The 26,101-nt window shown below is 42.0% G+C and overlaps 1 protein-coding gene across 11 annotated transcripts in view; it reads right to left on the reverse strand.

The window, feature by feature from the left end:
• Positions 1-26,101, reverse strand: part of MAGI2 (membrane associated guanylate kinase, WW and PDZ domain containing 2) — a 1,233,836-nt gene that overhangs the window by 40,560 nt on the left and 1,167,175 nt on the right. For 6 of the 11 annotated variants that reach the window (XM_080663638.1, XM_080663637.1, XM_080663635.1 and 3 more), the window contains one exon: positions 17,745-17,883. In XM_080663638.1, the coding sequence (XP_080519764.1) occupies positions 17,745-17,883 (139 nt within the window). Of the gene's footprint in view, positions 1-5; positions 134-7,720; positions 7,810-17,744; positions 17,884-26,101 lie in introns of those variants that run through there. The other 5 variants (XM_080663639.1, XM_080663634.1, XM_080663633.1 and 2 more) reach the window with 2 other exon arrangements.

The following is a 26,101-nucleotide window of genomic DNA, read 5'->3' on the forward strand; positions in this document are numbered from 1 at the left end:
AATTCGGGGAAATATGTATAATCAACACTTCCCTGTATTTTCTCCCCTCAGGTCTCTGGCATGAGCAGAAGTTTGTGGCTGTCTTCCCCGACTCTCATGGACTCTCTCCTCGACCCCCATTGTATCCTTTTCTCTGTTTCAAAGCAGAAGCATCCATTTAATGGGGTGGGTGGATTGAGGAAGGACCAGATAGAGGAGAAGGATGATGAGAAGGCCAAGACAAAAATTTCAGCTAAAAATTGTTTACTCCTTGTGAGGAAATAGAAGTGAAAATAATTGACCGGATTTTGTTGTATTCTAGTCTGCAATCCAAACTGAACTTTCAGCTTGCTGTGAGGTATTAAAGTAAGTTCTAGCTTTCTGATTTTTCAAGTTCACTTCTACTCCCACGAGATCTACCTCAGACTCTGCTGGATCCAATACCACTTTCTTTTATGAAATGAGTTTATTTGGCATCTTCTCTTAAGTGGAGGAAGCCAGGTCTACCAGGTAACTATGGTGGTTCTCTCTTAGAATGCAGTCACTTTACACAGTTATTTATATATAAATATATGTGTATTTAAATGGAGCAGGTTAATATAAATGTAGGTAAAAATGCTGCAGTTAGTTGAAAGAACTTAATTTTCATACAGGAATGCTGGAGATTGGAAGGGTAGGAATTTTTTCTTTAAAAAGTCTCCCTCCCCAACGAACTTACTCTACTGGCATTCCTCTTCATGTACTATGTTCTTATGCCACAATTATTTTTAAGTTCCTTCAGTCATAGGAGTGCTTGTTTTCTTTTTCTTAATAGACAGATCATAACCTTCAGGAAGGCAGGACCTAACTTTGATATCTCCCTTCCTTCCTTCCTTCCTTCCTTCCTCCCTCCCTCCCTCCCTCCCTCCCTCCCTCTCTCCCTCCCTTCTTCCCTCCCTCCCAGTGCAAGGCACTACTGGGTGCAAAGGATGGCACAGCTGAGCTAGTAGACATGGCTCTGTCCTCAAAGGGTGAGAAGGTCTCCCAGGTGGCTAGCGTGGGGCTCAGGGCTTGCTAATTGATCCAGTAGCTAAAGAACTGTGAAACACAAATCACAATAACTCAACAAAATTTTTCATAAGAAACAAAGTCACAGAAAGGCACAAAGAATACCAGATTTTTGTGTCATATTTTGCAATACTAGATAGCCTGGCGAAGCGTTTTCTTTGCTAAGTAAACTGGCAATGCAGAACCCTGGTAACAAGAGAGAACTGATGCTAATGCCAGTCTAATGATGAGTGCTTTTCTCCTACCCAGCGGTCCTTGTAGAAACTCCTCACTTCTTGTCTATTGGCCTTGAGGGCAGCTAAACATCAGAGCAACTTGCAAAATAAAGCTCAGGTGGAGAAGTCCTCTTTGCTTTTAATTCTGAAGCTTTAGAGCTGCTGGTTCTCAAAGAGCACCGGTGTGACATTGTCTTTTTTTTTGGGTGTAAAACATAAAATTTACTGTCTTAACTATTTAAAGTATACAGTACAGTATTAGAATTATAGTTGTGTAACAGATCTCTAGAACTTTTTTATCTTGCAAAACCGAAACCCTAGGCTTATGGGACAACTCTTCTTTGCCCATTGTTCCCAACCCCTGGCAACCAGCATTCTACTTTTTTTTTTCCAAGATGGATTACTTTAGATAATCATATAGGTGGAATCATGAAGCATTTGTCTTTTTCTGTCTGGCTTATTTAATTTAGCATAGTGTCTTCAAGGTTCATTTATATTATAGCAGGTGACAGGAGTTCTTTCTTTTAAAAGTTTGACTAATACTCCATTGTATGTATATATCATATTTTCTTTATCCATTTATCCTGCAATGGACATTGCAGGATAAATGGACTCATGACTCTGATGCAGTTGCTTGTTGTGAATCACTATTTGAAAGTTCACACACATCTTGAAATTCCTAACGGCTTTTTACCACCCACATTAGTTCACGCACATCACTTTCAATACTAGTACTTGAAAGGAATTAAGACATCATATAACCCAATGCTATCATTTTACAGATGAGAAAACCAAGACCCTGAGAAATTCAGTAATTCTTGAAAGGTCACCTGAATCGTTAACAGCCTCATTTCTGATTTTTCCTATTTCTTTTTCCTGACAATGGCTCTGCCATCTCCCAAATACTCAGGATCTTACCTGAGGATAATTTCTGAGTCCTCCCTACTTCTTATTCCTTTTACAACGCCAGTCACCAAGTCTTATTGATTCTTTCTTTCAAGACTCTGGTATTGTCAACTCTCCAGTATTTCACTTTTATTGCTTCAGCACCTCATTACCCCATCCCTGAATATCCCAAGTGATTATAGTAGCCTCTTTATCTAATATGCCTATCTCCTTATCTGATCTACCAGGTATTCTCAACTCTGGCTGCTCATTACATTGACTTGGGGCACATCCTTCACCCCCAAACCCCACCCCACCATTCTGATTACATTTAATTGATCTGGAGAGGGACCTCTATGGGTATTTTTCAAACACAAGTTCCCCAGGTGATTTTAAAGGGTAGTCAGGATTGAATACCCTTTCCAGAGATGTTTTCTACCACCCCTAAAACACTTCAATCCTCAAGAATCTTCTATGCCTCCTCATTGCTGTTGGTTTTCAGATATCTGTCTCTTCCAAGCATTCAAAATTCTTTCACTTCTCCTCCCTCTGCTTCTCGGTAGAAACGCTATGCTCTAGTCATATCATTCAATTCTTAGCATCAGACTTATTTCCCACAATATCCTATTTCCATTTTTTTAAGAATATATTTTTATTGATTTCAGAGAGGAAGGGAGAAGAAGAGAGAGAGATAGAAACATCAATGATGAGAGAGAATCACTGATTGGCTGCCTCCTGCACGCTCCACACTGGGGACCAAGCCTGCAACCTAGGCATGTGCCCTTGACCGGAATGGAACCTGGGACCCTTCAGTCCGCAGGCTGACACTCTTTCCACTGAGCCAAACTGGCCAGGGCTCCTATTTCCATTTTGAATTATAGTACCCTTTGCCCTCCTCTCTGCTTATACCAAACCTACTGGTTTCTCAAGGGGTTATCTCAAGACAGCTTCCTCCAAGGAACCCTGTCGGACTCTTTGGGTTGTTAGTCCTTCTCTTGTCTCAAACGCACTCATTTTTCAGGTTTGTACTGTCTTGTATTTGTTCCAAGTGAGCATGTTCATCTCTTTAGTGAGACTGAGAGCTCCTTGAGAGGAGGGACAATGCCACATCTTTTTTTTCTTTTTCTGTAGTCCCCGCGGCATCGAACAATGGCTGACCTATAATCATATAACATGTAAATTTGGTAGAATTTGGTATAGACAGGAGGATAGAAGGAAGCTTGGAGAGTTTCTCATGGAGTGGTGGCCCTTTCCACGCAGCAAGGCAGTCACACAATCCCACTCAGTCAGTCCTAATGTCAGCTTGTTTCACAGTTCCTGGTAGGCTGAAGTCTCCAGGACACTTATACATGGCATTTCTGTGGCAAAGATGCAACTCTAGCATGTTAAACTTCAATTTGTGCTGGCAACATAGATCATATGACAATTTGAGTGAAAAGACTTTATAGAAACAATAAAACTTTGATTAACCAGAAACAATTACTTGGAACATTTTGGAACATAGCCAGTTTCTTCCACTTAACTCTTGACAGAAAGAGATAAATGATGAGAAAAAAGCAGATAGGGAGAAATTTATTTTAAACAACAACAACCAAAAAGCTTAATTCTGGGTTAGGTTGAGAGGGTCAGTGGAAATTTGCTGTCAGAATGATGACCTTGAGATACTGCAAGATTTCATTCATTCATCGATTCACTTATTCACTCTCTCTGCAAAGCATTATATTAGAATCCAGGGTAATAACCAGTATTTAAATTCCTAAAAGGGGAGGAAGTATGTGGACGTTGATAACTAGGTTGCAAAACAGAGAGTGAGAAGGCACAGGAGAGAGGTATAAAGGTCATTGACTTCAGAGAACTGAGAGGTTACTTCTGATTGGTGGACTTGGGGGAGGATTCACCGAGGAGGCAGCCTTTGATCTGGTTCTTGTAGGTGGACATGATTTGGGAAAAGGGTTTTCCAAGCCAAGGGATCAGCATGTGTCCAAAGTAAAGTTGAGAATATAGGACAATGGCAAGTGTTCCAACTGGTCAGAGCATTGATAGATAATAGGATATTGTGGGAGATAAGAGATAAGATTGATTTGCATGGGGCCCAATCAGAGATAGATTTGGGTGCTCATTTAAGCTTCATCGTTGTTATTAATGTGTGTAAAAGGCAGTCCTTTAGGACAATCAATTGCTCTGGCATCAGTGAGCAGGGAAGATTGGCCAGGGAGCAGGGAAGAGTATTTTTTTTTGTAAACAATGAGCATACTGTTTTCCTTCAACATTTCCTACATACAGAGTTCTTTTAGGGTGGAAATATTGTCATTCATCTTTGCACCCTGTCTTCTGAAAAAGCAATAGGAAAGCCAGGCCTTACCACATGACTGTATTTAAGTGGGAGCTCTAGGTACTGGAGGTGTCACTGGGTGGATTCTCAGTGTGGCCCACAATGGGGGGCAGCATGTGGGGAAGGCTTATGGGGAGGTCTGTGGAGAGTAGCTGGTGAAGGCCACTTCCCACCAATGATCTTCACAATAGTACCATTATTGAGTGCGATGCTCTAGGCATTGTGCAACGCCAGGCCCATGTGGTCCTGCCCCTTCCCCTCCACTCTCAGCCCTCCTCTCCTAATCCCTCCCCAGCCCATTTCAGTGCAGAGCAACCACTTTTTCTCCAGAAAATGGGTCATTCTCCTTGTAGCCGTTCTGAAGCCTACTCTCTGACTTCCATATCAGTCTTCTCTTCCATTTCTCTTTTGCCTCTAGGATTGCCCTCCCCTGATCTTCCCCAATTTCTCTCTTTTTTGTAAAAAAAATATTTTTATTGATTTCAGAGAGGAAGGTAGAGGGAGAGAGATAGAAATGTCAATAGTGAGAGAGAATCATTGATCGGCTGCTCCTGCACACCCCCCACCCCCACTGGGGATAGAGCCCGCATCCCGGGCATGTGCCCTGGACCGGAATTGAACCTGGGACCCTTCAGTCCCCAAGCCGATGCTCTAGCCACTGAGCCAAACTGGTTAGGGCCCCAATTTCTCTTACTTGTTACTCATGTGTCAGCATGTCCCATGGATTTTCCTCTCTCTGTACATAGTGGGTCTCTCTAGGAGACCTTGTCCCACACATGGCTCTAGCTGTTCTCTCCAGGACCCCCTGGCTCCAGCTCTTGAGCACCTTATCCAAGTGCCCTGTGTGTGGCTGCTTCACTTAAGGGTTCTCAAGTCCCAAACTGACCCCATTTTTCTCTCCTAAACTTGCTCCTTCACCTGTATGGTGTCATCTTCCACCTGGTTTTGGGTCACAGGTCTCCTCTGATTCTTTTCTGCATATTCATTATTCATCAAGTTTTGTTACTTCCATCAGTGAAATGTCTGAAACATCTCCAAAACCATTTCCACATGCTATTTCCACCACCACTTCTCTAATTTTGTTCCTCATATCAGTTTCTTCAACTTTTACAATAACATAACTGCCTCCAGTTTCTTATAAAATCCATCTTAAATACTACCGTATTAAATAGTATTTAATAGTATTTCCAAATATTTTTATCATCCCACTTAAACTATTTTTGCTGGCCCCTGATTATGTAAAATTTGAATTCCTTTGCTTGGCATAGAAGGCCCTTTTTCATCGAGCCCCACTTTAATGTTCTCTCATTTTGTCCCTCCCCCTCTCCCATTTAGCCTCTGTGACAGCTGCCTTACCTCCTGCCCACACTGGTGAAATTCTGCTTGTCACGCAAGGCCCACTACCATGTCACCTCTTGGGTGGGGTAGAATCTTCCACAACTCTGCTAAGTAGTTTCAGTGTCCTGGGTCCTTTGGCCTCTTATCACTCCTTTGCCCATACTATTCACACTTGTTTCATTGCCTGATTTTCTCTGTAACCCCTACTTGTTTGTGAATACCCATGGGCAGAGACCCTCTTATGCGCCTTTATACTCCTAGCACCCAGCAAGGTGTCTGATAGATGTTTGTGGAACTGAACCAAGACCACAAAGAACCCTTCCCTCCCTCTTCTTCTTTTTTGTTTAAGCTAGTGACTCTAACGAATTGGTGGATTCAGGTCCCCTTACCTCCATGAATTACAGACCAGTTAAGGTAAATTATATGGCAAGCATATGCCTGAACCATCATCACTGGACTAGATTTCCCAATGATCACACCATGGCTTTATTCCTTCTCTGGTACTTTGCAGCTTTCTCCTTTAGGTTTCCTAATCTAGGTTTCCTCTTATTAATAACTTCTCCTTGAGAGACAGACACTTTAGAGAAATTACACATTTAAAGTTCCTATTTTTGTAGACATCTTTGAACAATGGTTGCAATGGTACATGTGTGTATGTATAGATATTTATATCAATATAAAACTCTTTGATGAGGAAGTGTTTAGCAGTTAGACCACTTAAATCACTTAGTGGATAATATTGCCTTTTATATTAATTTTAAACCAGACCTGGATGGCAATACGCAGGGTCATTAACAATTGGAAAATATATTTCAGAAACATTCAGAGCTAACTGAAAGCCTCTGGTGGAGAGGTGCTCAGCCTCGGCTGTGCCCGTGTGAATGGGGTAGAATTAAACTAGAACTGAAGAATGTGTCAGTCTGATTCAAGCTTCTATGGCAAACCATGGGGACTGAGCATGAGTATCAGTTTCTGTTAAAAAGTCAGGCTGACATTTAAAAATCCCAGTCCTATTAAATTGTGCCAGAATCGCATGCCCACTTGCAGGATCTGACAGTGGAAACGTGGTCTGCTCTAAGGATGTGTTTGAGGGATGGAAAGTTGCTTAGACCATATTTGCAAGGCTATCTATTATATTCTGCTTTATTTACATATAGGATACATTTCTTTTTTCCTTGAGAATTTTTACTGAATTTTAGGCTAAAATATAGCCAACATTTGAGAATGTTCATTTTGAAATAGTGATGAATACTGTTCAGGTACAAAATTATGACTACTTTCAAAGAAGTTACACTGTTTCTCCGCCCCCCCCCCCCCCCCCCCCCCCGCCTTGTCTTAAACTTGGTGTAGCACTGAGTATGGAGGAGGGACAGCGTAAGATGCAGTCCTGAGTGGATAATTGCTACAAAGCAGGCTGGGAATACTGGGATACCCAGTGGAGTTCAGAGTTCTAGGGCTGGAATGTCTGCCGACTATGGCTCTCTTTCTGTCTGGTGCAAAAAGGGTGGCCTGAGTTATTGCTGTCTAAACTAGGGCTGAGAGGAAATGCTTAAAGCTCATGGAGGATTTTTCACTCCAGGCCCAGCTACCAGGTCACGACTTGGGTGGGGTAGAATCTTCTACCACTGCGCCAAGTGGATTTAGTATACTGGGTCCTTCGGCCTCTTATCACTCCTTTGCCAAAGTGTGTGGGGCAGAACTCGGCTAGCGCTGGGTCTGCTCTACTCTCCCGCCCTTCCCTCCTGCTGAGCCACTCATGAACCCGCCAACCCTATCACTTATATGGTCTTAGCTATAAATATTTTCAGAGCTCTAGCAGTAATTAGACAAGCTACTATGAAAGAGAGCATTATACATCCGTTAAAAACATATACAAAACCAAAGCTCATTAGAGAAAGATAATATTCATGCAGATTTTACAAACCGTGTCTTTAGGGTGGCCCAATAAGTAGAAATATGGGGACCCATGCTTGTCACTTTTCATGCACATGGAGAGACTGGAAGGTACCATTCCTAAAGGAAGGGGAGGAACAGCCTAGGACCAATCATTAGAATTAACAGAACCAGTGACAAAGATATATTATTACTGTTAGAATCAAGATTGCTTAGTATGTTTAGAGCAGCTGAATAAAAATTATCTAGGCAGTAAGAATAAAGACTTTAAGTAAAGCTAATCGTATCAAGCATGCAGCAAGTGAAATTAGTGAAAGACTGAGCTACATGTGTATTCCAAAAGTAGATTTTTCTCAAAATATCGAGGGCATCCTGAGGTGCTTTTACGGAGGCATAAATGTTTGTTTGTTTTTTTCAAAATGCAGAATTTTTTCATAATGAAGAGGTGTTTCAGTGATATCAGCTGTCATTTGAGAATCAGTCACAGTAATCATTTCCAGATTTTGAAAAATTCTCCAATTAAAGATAGGGCGTGCTACTGTTTACACTTACGTTTTCTCTAATAATCTCATAAATTCCTATAGTTCCCCTCACCTCTGACAATTTGCTTATTTATAGTCAAAGTTCACAGTTAACTTGCTGGCTGTAATTGTCTTCTGGGAAAAAAATAAAGCTGAAAAAAAATGCAGCAATGTCTTGCCTGCTGTACTCTGCTGTACACCCCTGTCCAAGCGCTGGGCTTGGAACCAGCTTCTTGGCCGTTGCTCGGTGCGTGTCTATCTCAGCTCATGGGCTAGTTTCTGTTTTAAATCCTCACCGGAGGATATGTTTTTATTGTTTTTTTTTTTTTTTTTTTTTTTTTTAGAGAGAAAGGAAGGGGGTGGAGAAGAGAGAGAGAGAGAGAGATCAGATGCCCCCCCTGTAGGCACCCTGACTGGGATCGAACTGGCAACCTTTTGATGTACAGACGACGCTCCAATCAACTGAGCCACCTGGCCAGGGTTCGGCTGTAGTTCTTTATATACATAACGATAGGTACTAGAAATTCAAGAAAGTCTAAGTCAGTAATCTCCAAGAGAAAGGCCCCTGGGAGATGCAACTACTGCCTTTAGGAGAGGATCACCTACGCCCGTGTTCTCTCAGCTCCGCACGGTGTGAGGGGAAGGGATGCGAGGTTAATGTGATCAGAAGTACTTAACCCATGCAGCTCAGACATTTGGAGGCCCGATCCCCTTTTTGACAGTCTATACTGATGGCAGTCCCTCCTAAATGCCTCACGTGCTGCACACCTGGTGCTGTGTAGACCTGGCTTGCCTGTGCAGAATGGAATGTACTCACACAGATTTCCGATTGTGCTGCATGGGGTGTTTTCCAGAGCACCGTGTGTGTCTGAGGGAAGGGAGCCTCAGGGTAGGAACTAATACCTCGAGCTTAAATGGAAAGTGGAACCTCTCTGTGGTAAGGAAACGAATGCTTAGCAATGAATGTCAGAAGTAGAAATTAAATTTCAGGATTTATTAATTGAATTTACCATTTAGCCCTGCCAAGATGCAAGTAATTTTGTACAGAAATGATCAAGCTGTTTTAATGCCGCACAGCGAAGGCTCTCATTTGATTTCAAGTGTGGCCTTTAGTGGGCTTGAAAGATACATGTGCTAAGAAACTTCAAGGCCATAAGGTCAAATGAAAGGGCCCAGAACTCGGTGGAGATAAATTGCTGTGAAGGCTGGGGTCAAAACTGCCATGAAATGTGATGAATGGAGAGTTGCGTACTGTGCTAGACACATGCAATGCACACTTTATGAGTGTGTATGTTCCGCCCTGAAGCCAGGGTCCTGGTGAGGCCAGGTCACTGTCTGTTGGAGAGTGTGGCTGAAAGACCAGACACCTTTCTACGGAAGTGAAAAAGGTTACTTTGTAAGCAAATGTCTGAGCCACTTCGTAGTCAACAGCTTTTCCATCCAGGCTATGTGTGTGTGTGTCTTGCTCTATTAAAAAAAATTGAACCCAAACAACACACTGAAGATGTGGGATTCTCAAAGTTTGGAGATTTTGCTATAATTAGAGCATATAATTCAAGCCGGGAGTAAGGCATTATATGATTTTATCTTCTGTCCTGACTGAGGGAGTTCAGTTAAGAAGAAGTATTGGGAAGTCTTTATCAGAACAGGTCATCAGGGTAATCTTATCTTTGAGCAAGACTGCAGGCAGTGCTCGGCCTGTGTGGCTCAGTGTCAACCCATGAACCAGGAAGGTCATGGTTCAATTCCCGACCAGGGCATATGCCCGGGTTTCGAGCTGGATCCCCAGTAGGGAACGTGCAGGAGGCAGCCAATCCATGATTCTCTCTCAGCATTGATGTTCCTATTCCTCTCCCTCTCCCTTGCTCTCTCTGAAATAAATAAAAAGACTGCAGGCAGAGTTCTAGAATAACATAAGGTGGCCTTATGGATTCACTATTTCTTCCACCAGAAATGAGTGGTGTAGAGCATTTTAGTTTAAAAATTGAAGCTGGTGGGTTGTTTGGCTAAGGAACACAAGGATAGGACAGTAGGCACAGGCATCTGAAGGGAGGCTTGGAGACTTGATGTTTGCTGGTTATGGCAGTTGGCTGGACCTACCCAAGAATCTGTCTCAAGGACTTCACTTTGAGCACCTGGATAACAGGGTTTTGTTGGCAAACCTCTTCACAGGGATCAAACCCTTTTCTGCATCATCGCTACTTTGAGATGAGAGAAAATCAGACAGTGGGAAATAGTTCTGGCATTCCACACAGCTTCTTACGGGTCTCGTTGAGGAGTTAGAAGCTCATCTTGAAAAGATATTCTCATGCTATGAACCACAAGGTCAGACTCTCCTAAGTGGGGAGGGTGGGAGCTGAGCTCAGATGGTCAAAACGCCTGAGATGGAAAATGGGAGGAAGATCTGGTCTGCTTTAAAAAACGCTGTAATGGTTGCATGTCTGGAGGGCTATTCAGACTGAATGGGCACAAGAGGAGCCGGGTTGAGGGGTGAGGTGATCTCAGATGGCGGGAGGCTGACAAGACATAAAAGGGGCAGCGAGCGGTAAAAGCTCCTGTGGGCCCAGCCTTTACAACAGAACCAGAAGAGATAAATACTACAATCTCCAGGGCATGATTTCCCTGGAATGGCACTTAAAAAAATATAGAGTCCGGGCCAAATCGGCTCAACTGTGTGTGTGTGTGTGTGTGTGTGTGTGTGTGTGTGTGTGTGTCTTTAAAACCACAATGCATGCTTTCTTTTCTCTTAACCTCCATTCTTCATCTCCACTCCCCACTCCTGGTACCATGTAAAAATATTCTCTTAATTCGTGACTTCTTTGTTCCAACATTGTTACAGTATTCCTCAGCGTTTCCTCTGAGAAATCTGCCTCCTCCCTGGACTTTCGTGGCAGCAGCCCTCTCTCGGGAGAGCTTATTGGCTTCACGTTGGGGAAGAAAGGGAGTGTTCTTATCAGAGCCTAAAACCTGGCTCTCAGGAGGTTACCGGAGGAACTGGAATATTTAGGTTTCCAAGATGCATGTGGGAGTGCTTCTCAGTGGGGTCTGGGCAAGATATCTCTTCATTCATTCACGCATCTCCTGCAACAGCTTAAGTGCTTGGGAATGGAAGGAGGTTGGAACTCGAGAACCAAATGGGTTCTTGGTAGATTTCTTGGTTACTGTATGGTCTAATATATTTTATCAGAGTCTAAATACCTCACAGTGAGGACTTGGGGAAGGGGGTTACTTAATATATGCTTGAAGAGAAAAATGCATGTTGTATATCATGTAAGAATATCCCACAAGGTGGAATATGTTTATAGCCCACAGTTTCCAAATAAATCATGTGAAGAGATGGGATTTTGTCCTCATCCTAGAAACACTGAAAAGAATAAATGAGGTTTTGGCTGAGCATGGGGAGAGCAATTTCAGATTTTGTGTTCTTTAAGGAAGCCCCTGCCTGACTCCATGAAACAGAAACCGGCCTTTATTTCACAGCTGGAGAATCTCCTGGGGTTGCCCAAGTGCCGCAGAGCAGTCTGAGCCCTTCAGCCGGGACGAACCCAAGTTCTGCCTGGCAGCCTGTGTCTTCCCGGCTCTGACTCAGGAGAGGGTACTGGAGTGATTTGTGGAGCCTCTCATGGAAAAGGAAGATACACTCAACCATGAATGTCAGAAGCTGAAATTAAATTTCAGAATTTATTCTTGAAGCAAGCTGCCTTTTGCTCTATTAAAATGCAGGTGAATTAGTGCAAAGGCTATGGAACCACTTAAAGCTCCCATAAACTTGGTCTCTGAGGAAGAGGCGAAGGCATGGAGACACTCCCCTCGCCTTTTATTGTGGGGCATAAGAGGCCCGACGAAAGTCTTGGGATGTGAGGTCACAGTGCTCCAGGCTTCCTGAGGCTGGAGGGGAAGAGTCACGATGAGCAAATTTGCTAGATAAAGTGTTGGCTCACTAACTTGGAATTTAGAATAATTCATATAAGGCCTAAGCCGACATTTACCTGTACTCAGCAAGTTCTTTCTTCAGAAAAAGTAGAAAGTATTAGTATAAATATTACAAAAGAAAATGCTTAACAAACCAAAGAAGACAGGCACTTTTCAAGGATCCTTAACACTCTGGAAGTACTTATTACATTCCGTAATTAATTAATAAAACTCATTTAAATATATTTCATTGGAGCAGATCCTTTGGGACTTTTAACCAGTCACCAATCTGTTAGAATCAGTTGTTACACGACTTCATTCTTAGATTGTCAGCTCACTGAGGCCCAGAACTATCTTACCTGTGGTGTCTCCAAAGTGCATTGCACATAGTAGGTGCTCAGAAAATCCTGGTTTAGTCAAGGAAATAGTAATGATATCAATGATTGATATTAATTACAGGCTTTGTCTCACATGGCCTGTTTGGTAGGGGTATACTGTCTGAGGTTTATCTTTGTATGATCAGAGGGAAGAACTCAAACAAATAATTGTAAATAATGATAATGCTTACAATTTTACTTGTCCATGTATATTCTTAAGGAATAAACAAATAAACATTGCCTATTGCCAGATAAGTAGAGACCAGTACTGCTTAATCTGGCGCTCTCAAAGATCATTGTAAAACACTTTTTATTTGTTGATTAAAGGAAGACCTTTAACTAAACTATTTGGCCCATCTATTTTTTCAGCTGTAGTCACTGGCTCAGTCAGATCTTTACTTACTTAATGCAGTTTTATTATACTTATAAAAAGTAAATAATTTCATTTACCAAAGGCCTGTAATCAAGTCAAAGCCTATTAAAGACACAATTAACTTTGAAAATGGAAGTGGAGGCAGAAGCCTGATTCATGGATTGGTTATTTCTTTCCTGTTGCGTGGGCATTTGGTGTTAGCTGTCGCTGGGCCATTGATTTTGTGAGAATTCTGCTTGTCCTTATAACCCTGGCTGGCCTCCTAAGGCCACTAGAGACTCCCTTTTACTCACAGACTCCCTTCAGCGTTCTAGTCATAAAGACCTGCCCCCTTGCTTTTCAAGAGAATAAACAGGCCAGACCACCCATTGAGCCTGGAAAACAGATTTCTGTTTTGCTTTATTTTGATCAGATTTGAACAGCAAGTACTATGAGGGAAGGCGTGCGTGGGTCTGAACAGCTTGTGTAAAGAATTTTTTCCATCCAGTGGCTGCTCTTTTCCACGCCCCCGACCCTGGCTCTGTGACTCGGTGTATAAATCAAGTGAATGTTCATGTTGTCATCCCCAGATGCTGATGAAGGACACCTCTCTGTCAAGGGAGGGAGCTAATTTGTACAACTTACTCCTTTGCAGCCTTAGGACCAGGATGTATACATTCTTTTCTCTTAACCATTTTAGATGTAATTCAAGTGGCAACACCCAGTGTTAAGGAGGGCACTCCTTTTGATGGAGCATCTTCTGATTTTTTTTCTCAGTATGGTGGAGTGAAGGTCCCTTATTCCTGCCAGTTGTTGAGATGTGTGTCAGGGGAGGGGGAACTTACCCTCTCTGTTGAGTTTATAATCAACAAATTCTTATCCTGAGGACTAGAGTAGAGTTGAAGTGTCTATCTTCTGAGCTTCTCTTTCAAGGACTTAACTATAAAAGCAACTTCTCCTTCAAAGCCCTTATCATTTCCCGACTCTCCTCGCAGCTGCTCACAGCCTCAGTGTGCAGCCAACTGCTCTCACGGCTGCATTTGTTGATTTATGCCTCTGAACTGGCAGAGGTGTCACCTGGCGATTAGTCTTACGGTAATTATGGATGGCTTATTTGCAGCATACTTATTCCTCTCCTCAGCTCACTTGGATTCATGCTGGTTTTGTTTAGTCAACAATCTGACAGGTTACCCATGCTATTTTTTTCTTTCAATTGTCCCTGCACTTATCTCTGTGTCACAGATCACCTTAAGGATGCGGAGTGGGAGTTTTGTATTTCTCTTGACTGAGATCGGCTTTTCCTTGGCATGGACCAAAGTCCAGATAAGGGTCCTGCCTCAAAGCTGTTCTGAGTTCTGTAGGTGTCAGAGGGAGGGCTGGTAATGTCACCTAAAGCCCTTCCGCAGACTTGTTCTTCAGTCCCTCATCTTCAAAGTTTGCTCTCCCAGGCTGGGTTAAGTCTGAATAGCTTGCCAATAGGTTATGTCTCCTATGGATTCTGATAACCTCCTTTAACAATCTCTTAAGGATGGATTTTATGTCAACCTTAGGATCTTAAAAAGGCAAACAAAAGAAACAAACATAGGACCAAACTCATAGTTGACAGAAAAACCAGTTTTCCTGTGATTAGGGTGCATCTAGACAAAGTAGATTATATTCTTGGTTATATTTACTGGTACACTCGAGCACTTTTTGTTGTTCTTGTTGCTATTATTTTATTTGGTCCCCCCTTCCTCTTGCCAATTTACTTAAAATACACTCTAGTTTATCTTGGACAAAAACTTCTGTTTCATGGTGTAGTCTGTTTAACTGATGTTGGAGGGATTGTGATGTCCTTTGGCTGTGGGCACTACTCTTATATTGGGGTAATTTGTACAGCCATGGATGTGGCCACTGCTTTGGCTTGCTCCTGGTGCAGGAAAGAATTTAAATAGCAGGCTTGTGACTGCTATCCTCACAAATGTCTGCTTGCAAAGCTGGTCCTTGCCTGCATCCAGGACTGGGACTGGTCAATTGTCCTCTAATAGAAACCTTTCCCTAAAGGGTAAGGGTGTGTCACTATACCCCAGCTATTTGCACAAACAATGTGGTTTATGCTAAACACCTGCTTTCATTAGGGGAGACTGGAATTGTTTTATTATTATTGATTTTTAGAGAGAGAGAAAGGAAGGGGGGAGAGAGAGAGAGAGAGAGAGAGAGAGAGAGAGAGAGAGAGAGAGAGAGATTTGTTTTTCCACTTATTTATGCATTTATTGGTTGATTCTTGTATGTGCCTTGACCAGAGATTGAACCCACACGCTAACCAACTGAGCTACCTGGGCAGGAACGACACTGGAATTTTGGTATGTGATAGGCTGAGAGTGTCTACATGATCAGCTCCCAGTACAAACCTTGGGTGCCAAGTTTTAAATGAGCTTCCCTAGGTAGCAACATCACACATCTGTTGCTGCATTTTTGTTACTGGGAGAAGAGTGCTCTCTGGTGGCCCCTCACGGGGTGGAGGGAGGGGAGCGGGCGGAGATAGATAGACAGATAGAGAATAAGGAACCTCACGTGGATTCTTCCAGTGTCTGCCTGTATTTCCCCCTCTTATGATCCTCCTGTGTATCCTTACTAAAGCACTGTAATAAATCTTGTTATTACAAGGACAAGTATATTCTGTGCCCCAGGAGCCCAGTAATCCTTTTAGCAAATCTCTGAATGTGGAGTGGTCTTGGGGACCTCTGAAACACCCCCCTCGCTGTCACTATGACCTTCCAGAGATACCATGTGATGGCATTATCCTCAAAGATGCTCATCTGATCCTTAACCTTCTTGGTTTCTCATACATAACCATGCATCTTTTAGCTTAGAGTTTCCTGGAGAACTAATGTTTACTTGGTTTATGATTATTCTTTTACTTCCCTAAAGGAAATTGCTCTACTCTATTAAATTTCGTCTTTTGTGGCATAATTGCTAAGTTATTTTTCAGTCAATATCCATGTCAATCTACCATCAAAAGTAGCTGATGAGCTCTCATTACCAGCAAATACAATTTAATGTTACATTTTCAAATATATTCAGAGGAAATTCTGCAATACCGCCAAGAGTTTTTATCCTTCGAAAGTGTGCTCAGATATTTAACAAACTCTCTGTGTGTTGGTTAATTTTAGATTTTAACCTTAATTGGATATTTTTGGGTAATATTTAAGAATTAATGGAATAATGTTGACATGACCTTGAATTTCTGTCTTGTTCAAAAACGTATTTTTATTTTTTCTTAAAGATGCATTGAGGCAGCTTCATGCTTATGCATTACAGGCTATGCCACAGGCGGCTCAGTAGTACTGTCCTAACTGACCACTGCCGACAAGCAGCTGGTGTGGCGGACCGTGCAAGTGTGGACCAAACAGTGACTGTACAAGAGAAAAGAGAGCCCAGGAGAGCCATGCTGTTCAGATTAACATTTCAAAGACTCACCTGTTAGAACAATGGGAACAATATCAACTCTATGAAAATTCCTTGGTATAGGTTATAGTCAGGTCTTGCCATGGAGTGAAACAGACCTTTAAAATGAGGTATTTTCAGAAGTGATAGAATCTCGCAGGTCAGTTTGATATTACTGAATCACGTAATGCTCCAGGGTGCCAAAAGCTATTGTATTCCAAGTGTTCAGGTTCTTTCCATGAAGGGATTAATGCCAGGTTCATTTACTAGGATCAGGCCTGTGCTTATTGCTAATATTAATATTTAAAAATATTTTATTACATCCAAACAGTAAGAGTTGCAACTTGGGATGAAATATATCCTTGGACACAGAGCCAGCCCTCCAGAAAGTTCTGAATCCTTTCCCACTCTTGATGTGAGGGCTTGCCGCCCCTCTTTGTAGGCTTTGTAGGAGTATCAAGAACCTGGAAACAGAGTATTTAAGGGCTTCTGAATTCAGATATTTCAACTGAACTCAGGACTATACTGACCTGCTAAATAATAAATAAGGTAACTTAGGCAAAAAAAAAATTGAGAGGGAAAAGTACTATTTAGAATTTTTGGAGTGGAGGAAGGTAGGGGTTGGAGGAGTGAAAATGAGAGTCAATTTATCTAGATCATCAGTTTGAACTACTTGTACAGGTCAGCTAGTTATTAGTAGGTCCTTTTTCCATAATCTGGAAGGGCATTATCTACACTGCTTTTTACTGATACCTGTCTATCTCTCTGTCTGTCTGTTATTTTTGACATTAATTAAAGAACAGCTCAGGTTATGTAATGACCCCCCGGCCGTTCCTTAGTAATGCTGTCAGTGGAGTTTTAAGTGGGCTCCTTGGAAATAACACCATTAAAGACTTTGGAAGAAAATCTATGCATTAAAATGCACTTTAAAGCCTTCCTCAAAAACATGTAGATACACAACACGAGTGTGAATTTTTTGAATATCCCTAAATGCCAAGGAAATGTAATCACTGCATGAACTGAAGTTTGCATTTTCATTTTCACACCCTGAAGATTTGTTCTTGTTTTCCCCCTGGCCCCAGTTACATATCCTGTGGGACAGTGTGATGCACAAGCAATTTTAGGAAATAATTGATACATTACTGTGGACTCAAATGAACAGAAGACTATCAGTCAAATTATGAAAGTTCTAGTATCATACTGATGGCTGGATCTCCCAGCACACTCAGAGATGCCCTGAAAGGTTCCATATTTGCTATTTTAAACATTACTTAACTATGGGAGCAACAGAAAGAACACACACATATATATCTTGTGCTTAAATGTATACATGTGTATAGATATCTATTGATAGCTAAATATATATTTAGGTAGAACTAAATAACTGACATTGTCTTATAAATAGGCACAGGCATTTACAGTACATGAAAGAAACAGAGAAAAGGTGAATCAAAACGTGAAACGCACCATACTCTGGGACCTGGCCCGTCCCGCGCTTCAGCAGCAGCCTCACTCTTCTTCCTCCAGATTTGATGAGTTCTATTGCTCTGGCGTGTGTCATGTCCCTTGTGCTCTCCCCATTGATTTCAATGATTTGATCTCCTACCTGGTAATTAAAGAAACATTAAGTCATCCACAGACGGTTTTACTCAAGGTGCATTTCCAACAGATTAGATAAACATCGTAGATTACCAGTTTCCGGGGAGCATCCAAATGGTTTGGTTATAGCCTGCTGCCTCTTAGAAGAAGCTAGTCCCTGGCTGCATCCTGCATCTGACCACCAAACTTAATTTACTTTTATAGAAATTAAAATATCAGACCAGGGAGGTTGTGGTGATATGTCACTTATATTTAGCCAGTATGGCAGAGACTATAAACTATTTAGTGTTGTGTTTTTTTTAAATTAGGAAATAGATTTAATACCATTATTCCAAATAATGCAGTATCTTTGCTTAAAACAAGAAATAAATATTCTAAGGCCTTTTCATTGAACACAATGCAAGCTTTGGGTTTAGTGCAGCATCTAATTCAGCATGTTGGATGGAATGAATGGTTTTTGGGCTTTTCTGCGAATTTTCATTATGCATCATTTAAATTTCCCTGGGTGCTATTGTGATATTGCCTTCTTTGTAACACTGGTTGGTTGATATTCAAGTTCAATGATGAGTTTCATACACAGTCCTTTGAATTAGAAATGGGATCCTCCATTCTCTACACATGACTAGTGCCCTTGCTAAATCTTTGCTCTGTTCACACCTGGTTGCCAGAGAAGTTTGGTTAAATACCAATTTCTCCTGATTTGTCAGAAATGCCTGTGTTCCATAAACAATTCCCATTTAGCCTTTGTGAATAGACATTTGGAATAAAAGAGGTTCAACCATGAGCTCATCATGTAACTCCCAAGTGCCATCATTGTCAGGAAACTTTGAATTAAAATATGTTTCATTTCAGTGGAAATCACTTAAGACAAATTAGCCAGAAAAGCACAATGAGTTGCTTTGTAAAAATGCTATTTTAGTTGGGACCCTTAAGCAAAGCAGATCTCAGTCTAAACTCCACAATGCGGACAGCATTGCAAATAAACTCTCTATAGGAGAGCACTCTTAAGGTGGATGCTGCAGGCTGGGCTGAACAGGAATAACTACCATCACAATGGCAAGGGGCCACTAAAATAAGACCACCTCCTGAAAAGTGGAGGAAAGAACAAACATGTGTTTGTTGTAGCAAGGAAATAACATCTTTTTAAAAAATATATATTTTATTGATTTTTTTACAGAGATGAAGGGAGAGGGATAGAGAGTTAGAAACATCGATGGGAGAGAAGCATCGATCAGCTGCCTCCTGCACACCCCCCACTGGGGATGTGCTGGCAACCAAGGCACATGCCCTTGACCAGAATCGACCCTGGGACCCTTCAGTCCACAGGCCGATGCTCTATCCACTGAGCCAAACCATTTAGGGTGGATATAACATCTTTACCTAAAGACAATTCTTCAGGGATAGGATTCCAATGCAACGAAGGGAAAGACTTCTCTCTTTACGTAGTACTTGGTGGCCTTTAGAAGTCTGATTTTGGGAGGTAGAAGAGGTTGGCCTCACTGGCATGACTTTCAGATTCCACAGAAGAATCATGAAAGACGGGACTACATTAATTTTTTTTTAGTGCCAATGTTTGCAACTTTTTTTTTCCAGGTCTCCTTAACTGTCTTCTTTCCCATAAGGCAACAGGCACAGCCTAAAGTCCAGTAGCTTGCTAGAGGCCACATATCCAAGCCAGAGGCAAATGGGACCAATTATTCTTCTCCTAGCAGTCCCCATCCATGACTGAAACCTCATGGCATGGAACTAAATTATAGACATAAAACAGAAGTTCTCATGAAGTTATAACAGTGAGTCTTCATTCCTAGCCAGACTCTTCTGAGCTTGACTCATATATCCAATCGATTACTAAATATCTTCACCTGGATGTCCAGCAGACAACTCCAACTCAGCACCAGCAGACTGGGCTTACCATTTTTCTACCCAAGCAGTTTTTCCTCTTAATTCTTGAGGCTGGTTATGCCACCAACATTCACCCAAGCCAGAAACCTGGGGGTCATGCTGGGCTCCTTGTTCCCTCAACTTCTCTGCATCTGTCTCTGTTCTCAAATTTGATTCCATTGCTAACTAGCTCAGTTCAGGCCTTTAACTGGGTTATTCCACTAATCTCCTATTACCTTATTATGAATATCTTCTCTTTGTCTCCATTCGGCAAACTGTGGCTCGTGAGCCACGTGCAGCTCGCGAGCCGTGGTTTGCCGCTCTGTTGACTAATGAGTTTGCCGACCACTGGGATAGGGGCTTAATCACAAGGAACAACAACAGCCTGTAATTATTGGAATCGAGAGTCTAGGTCAGTGGTCAACAAACTCATTAGTCAACAGAGCGGCAAACCGCAGCTCACTAGCCGCATGTGGCTCGCGAGCCGCAGTTTGCCGACCACTGTTCTAAGGGAAATCTTCCCAAGGCATCATGCAAACTGGGCATGTAGGGTTTCCATGTGCCACCACTCTCTTTGCCTCTCCTCCCCATGGACCTGGTGACCTCCCAATCTTCCTCAGGGCCAGTCTAAGCATCTTCTCTGTGGGATACCTTCCTAAACCCTGTCTTCTTCCAAAGCAGAAGTGTTCAGGCATCATCATGAACCCTGTTGTTTCTCACACCTCATACAGAATTATGATTCTCTGTCTTTCCTTCTACACTTTGAGATTCTTCACTCATCAAACAATTGCTGAGTACCTGTTATGTGCTAAACAGTCTATTAGGGAGATAAAATAAAGAGAGTGATAAATGGTATAGTTTCTATCTACAATAAGTTCCAGTGTAGTTGGAGAGAAAGTGGGTAAATAAGATAATTATTATTCAATATACCTTTGCTATGACAGAGGTATTAGCAAAGTGCTATTGAAACAGAAAGGGGGGGGGGGCATCAAATTTAGAATAGGCAGGGCTGGCAGTCAGGGAGAGTTTCCTAGAAATGGTGACATCTCAAGTAAGTTTTGAAGTGTTAGTAGGAGTGCCCCAGGTGAAGGAGGAGGAACAGCATTCTAGGTATAGAGAGCAGTCTATGCAAAGGCCTGGAGATTTGAGAGCATAGTACACTTGGCAAACTGTTATTGTATTCTGCTACTCAAGAGTTTGGACTTAATTTTAAAGGCAACAGCAAGGCACTGAAAATTTTATTTTTATTTTTTTATTGTTTAAAGTATTACAAATAGTAGTACATATGTCTCCTTTTTTAGTACCCCCCCCCCCAGCCTCCCCTACCCCCTGGCACATGCCCTCACCCCCCTCCAGTGTCTTGTGTCCATTGGTTATGCTTATATGCATTCATACAAGTCCTTCGGTTGGTCTCTTACTCCTCGCCCCGCTGCAACCCTCCCCTGCCTTCCTGCTGTAGTTTGACAATCTGTTTGATGCTTCTTTGCTCTGTATCTATTTTTGTTCATCAGTTTATAATATTCATTATATTCCACAAATGAGTGAGATCATGTGGTATTTTTCTTTCACTGACTGGCTTATTTCACTTAGCATAATGCTCTCCAGTTCCATCCATGTTGTTGCAAATGGTAAGAATCCCTTCTTTTTTATAGCAGCATAGTATTACATTCTGTAGATGTACCACAGTTTTCTAATCCACTCATATGCTCATGGGCATTTAGGCTGTTTCCAAATCTTAGCTATGGTGAATTGTGCTGCTATGAACATAGGGGTGCATATATCCTTTCTGATTGGTATTTCTGTTTTCTTAGGATATATTCCTAGAAGTGGGATTACTGGGTCAAATGGGAGTTCTATTTTTAGTTTTTTGAGGAAACGCCATACTGTTCTCCACAGTGGCTGCACCAGTCTGCATTCCCACCAGCAGTGAAGGAGGATTCCTTTTTTTTTCGCATCCTCGCCAGCACTTGTCATTTGTTGATTTGTTGATTATAGCCATTCTGACAGCTGTGAGATGGTATCTCATTGTTGTTTTGATTTGCATCTCTCAGATGGATAGTCACTTTGAGCATGTTTTCATGTGTCTCTTGGCTTTCTGTATGTCCTCTTTCAAAAGGTGTCTATTTAGGTCCTTTGCCCATTTTTTGATTGCATTTTTGTTAAGTTGTATGAGTTCCCTGTAAATGTTGGAGATTAAACCCTTATCAGTGATAACATTGGCAAATATGTTCTCCCATGCAGTGGGTTTTCTTGTTGTTTTGTTGATGGTTTCTTTTGCTGTGCAGAAGCTTCTTATTTTGATGAAGTCCCATTTGTTTATTTCCTCCTTAGGTTCCATTGCCCTAGGAGCTGTATTGGTAAAGATATTGCTACAACAAATGTCTGCTATTTTGGTGCCTATGGCTTCTTCTAAGATTTTTACGGTTTCCCATCTTACGTTTAAGTCCTTTATCCATTTTCAGTTTATTTTTGTGTATGGTGTAAGTTGGTGGTCTAGTTTCATTTTTTTGCAAGTATCTGTCCAATTTTCCCAACACCATTTATTGAAGAGACTGTCTTGACTCCATTGAATGCTCTTGCCTCCTTTATCAAATATTAATTGAGCATAATGGCTTGTGTCAATTTCTGGGTTCTCTGTTGTGTTCCAATGGTCTATAGATCTGTTCTTGGGGGCACTGAAAATTTTAAAGAGGAAGTAACTTGACCAGGAAAACAGAGGGCTGTTTAGAATTCAACCTGAGACATCAGTATGAAGAGTGAATTGGAGAGAAAGTGGGAGACTGAAGAAGGGAGCTGAAGTCATGAGGTTATCACATTGCCCATCCAAATGAGAAATTGGGAGGCTGTGGGGAAGAAGATAACGGGGCAAATGAGGGCAGGGAGTGGGCCCCACTTAACTATGTACCTTGCTTGGGGTGCACCACATATATTTGTCAATGAATGAAACATTTCCACAAAGCTCATCTTGAGGATCATGGGAGAATGGGTTATAAGCAATTTCAACCAAAAAAATCAGACCTTGATAATCACCACAGTCGAGGTCACTTCTGTCTTGAGACTGACTTTTCAACAAGAACCATATGGAGCCCTGACCGGTTTGGCTCGGTGGATAGAGCGTCGGTCTGCGGACTCAAGGGTCCCAGGTTCGATTCCGGTCAAGGGCATGTGCCTTGGTTGCGGGCACATACCCAGTGAGGAGTGTGCAGGAGGCAGCTGATGGATGTTTCTCTCTCATCGATGGTTCTAACTCTCTATCCCTCTCCCTTCCTCTCTGTGAAAAATCAATAAAATATATTAAAAAAAAAAACATATGGAGGGTGAGGGGAATCTCATGGGGAGAAATAGTCACTTCATTTGCACTCTGGTCACATATTTTGCTATGGCAATGACTTAGAAAATTTGATGTTTTCATTCTCTTATATGTTTATTTTCCCTTTCCCTACTAAGAGCTCATGAGAATTAAGGGGGAAAAATTATCATGGCGGAATGAGTGGTGGGTTGGAAGACTGTGTGGGATGTTGAGAAGCAATGGGGTTCAGGGCGGCACAGGGGCTGGGCTGATGTTGCCCAAGTGGGAGTTTCAGGGATGGGGCTCTGGAAGAGTTGGTGATATTAGTTTTATAGTTCCAACGAGTCTGGGCTGACCTCTTGGCTTGGCAGATTGCCATAATTTCAGCTTTCTGTCAAGGGGCCCCTCGGAGGGGGAAGAGAACATTCTGATGCTGGTTATATTGAGGGTTCTCAGCTGCTTGCCTAAGACTATTAGTTTCTCCCAAGCCCCTACCACTTCCAGGACCCCAGTGCAGTCTGCTGGTTTCCTGCCTCATTGGGAGCAATGGGAGTTTGGGAATAGTCCAACATGTTATTATATTCAGAAAAATAATTTTTTGGGGTAGGGAGTGATAGTCAGTTAATGAGATGGAAATGCTGCCACTATTAAAGACTCTGAATCTCACAAGGTGTTCTGGGCATACTGCAAAAATGTGCCAATTCATTTGGACCTAGAGTCAATAGTAGCAATCAGGCCCGGCCAGCGTGGCTCAGTGGTTGAGCGTCGATCTATGAACGGTTCAATTCCTGGTCAGGGCACATGCCCAGGTTACGGGCTCGATCCCCAGTGTGGGGCGTGCAGGAGGCAGCCGATCCATGACTCTCTCTCATCATTGATGTTTCTCTCTCTCTCTGAAATAAATAAAAAATATTAAAAAAAAATAGTAGCAATCAGTGCAGGTCCAGCCTTAAGACTCCTGCCTCTCCTCGTAAAGTGGTGCAAATTGTAAAAAGGTTTTGTCTTAATTTTCATTCCAATATCAGTATTATGTACAGTCATGGTAAATGAAACTCCCTAAAGCAATTTGGGATGTGTAAAGAGATGGATCTGTTGGGGGATCGGGGGCGGAGAAGAGGTTCTCTCATTATCTTCCACCCTCACCTGACTTCACTGCAGCTGGCAGGGTGCAGCCAGTGGAAGGGCATCACTTTCCTACCTCACATGTGAATCAATTGGGGAAATTATTTTGATGAAATCAATGGAAAATTCCTTTGGGATTATGAAAAAGATCAGTTGTGACTCAGATGTAGTCCCCCCCCCCCCCACCCCCCATCTTCTCTCCACCATGGAGCTATCTTCAACTGAGCTACATTACTAAAATGAAACTTTAAAGTCTCATTTAAAGTTTGTTCTTAGAGAATTTAAAACATCAAGTTCTAGCTAGAGTTGAGAAATGGGGGAGGTAGGAAGAAGGAGGAAGAGGAGGAGAAGGAAGAGAGACCAAATCACACAGAGGTAGTTCAGGAACATATGTGTTGTTTTGTGTGGGTCAAGAAGATGTCAAATTTAGGAAACTAACCAAAGGGGTTAAGATAAATCCCAGACTTTTTTCTTTTTTTAGTGGGAGAAATACTGTTACCTGTGGTCTCTTGGGGCAACCAATAACCTTACAGCAATGTCCTCGGGACAAGGGGGTGAGATAAGACTGCCTGGCACAGCCTGACAAGTTCTGCATTCTGTGCACACATCACGGCAGAGTTTCCTTTAACAAAACTATTACCAAATTCTTGTACTTGCTTGGGGCTCTGCAGATAAAACTTTTTCTCTTCTTCTTATTTTAAAAGTTTATTTTAGAACAAGAGTGAAAACTTTTGCACATCTATAAGGCAGAATTGTTTTGATAATCAGTGCCACCCACATTCAGCTCTACTGATATTATCCCAAATGGAACATACTTTTTCTAGCAAAACTATAGGCATGAATAAAGGACTATGACTAAATAGAGTCAAAGGAAAGGCGAGGCCCCCAATCCCAACCCTTAGACTGATTCCCTTCACAGGATTTAAAATCATATCATCCAGTCTCCTAATGCAGTGGTTCTTAACTTGGCTTCCTATCAGAATCCCAGGGACTCTTTGAAAGGAAATCCCCATAACTAGATTGTACTCTGGCCTAGTCTCTTGGGGTGGGACCCAAGCATCAGTATTCTTCCCAGGTAACTCCAGTGTGCAGCCGAGGTAGATTACAACTGCTCCAGAGGCCGGTAACAATGATCAGCAAGTTCCTCAGCCCATCACTCCCACTAAGAATGGGGGATCTGATGGGCGCTGCTGGCTCTCGTTGATCCTATCTTTCACTCTGCTCAAGCACTCCATATGTTATCATCTATGTGTGCAATTTTGAGCCTTTCCATATGCCTTAGTGATTTTAGAGCACTATTTAAGCAGGCAAATACCAGCAAAGAGAAAAAAGATCGAAGAAGAAATTTCCATAAGGCATGATACGAATAAATAAAATAAGTGGGGGGAAAAAATTTCAGGTTTAAAAGTGAAGTATGAAAAAAAAAGTAAAGTATGAGAAGTAAAAGCCTGTGAAATTTTATTTATACAAAAGAAGAACTATATTTTGAAGGGACTGATTTAAACATGTTTTTCAGCTTTTCCTATTACTTGAACATGAAACTGCTCCCAACTCCTAAAGATTTAAGATGGATAATTATTAAATAAACACTCTTTACCTTTCCCCTGCAAAAAACCCAAAGCCCCAAGTTCCCTATTTTATTTATGGTAAACCAGATTACTTTCAGTTTAAGAACACTGGCTGCTCCGCAAAACGGATTATAGATATGCCAGCAGGAAGGTAGGAGCTGTACGAAGTCATTACAAAAAGCCCCCAAAGAAAGTAAGGCGATAAAAACAACAGTAGAAAAATGATAAAATACAAACAAAATAAGAAAATGCCAGGTATCTACAGCCTCCCTCTGAAATGTGACCTGTGCTCCACTTTCGGCATAAACGAGAGGCAGAGGCCACTTCTCGATGGGTATCACAGGCGAAGCTGGTGCGGCCAGTTG

Source organism: Plecotus auritus, assembly GCF_963455305.1.
Source record: "Plecotus auritus genome assembly, chromosome: 4".
In the NCBI taxonomy this organism is placed as follows: domain Eukaryota; kingdom Metazoa; phylum Chordata; class Mammalia; order Chiroptera; family Vespertilionidae; genus Plecotus; species Plecotus auritus.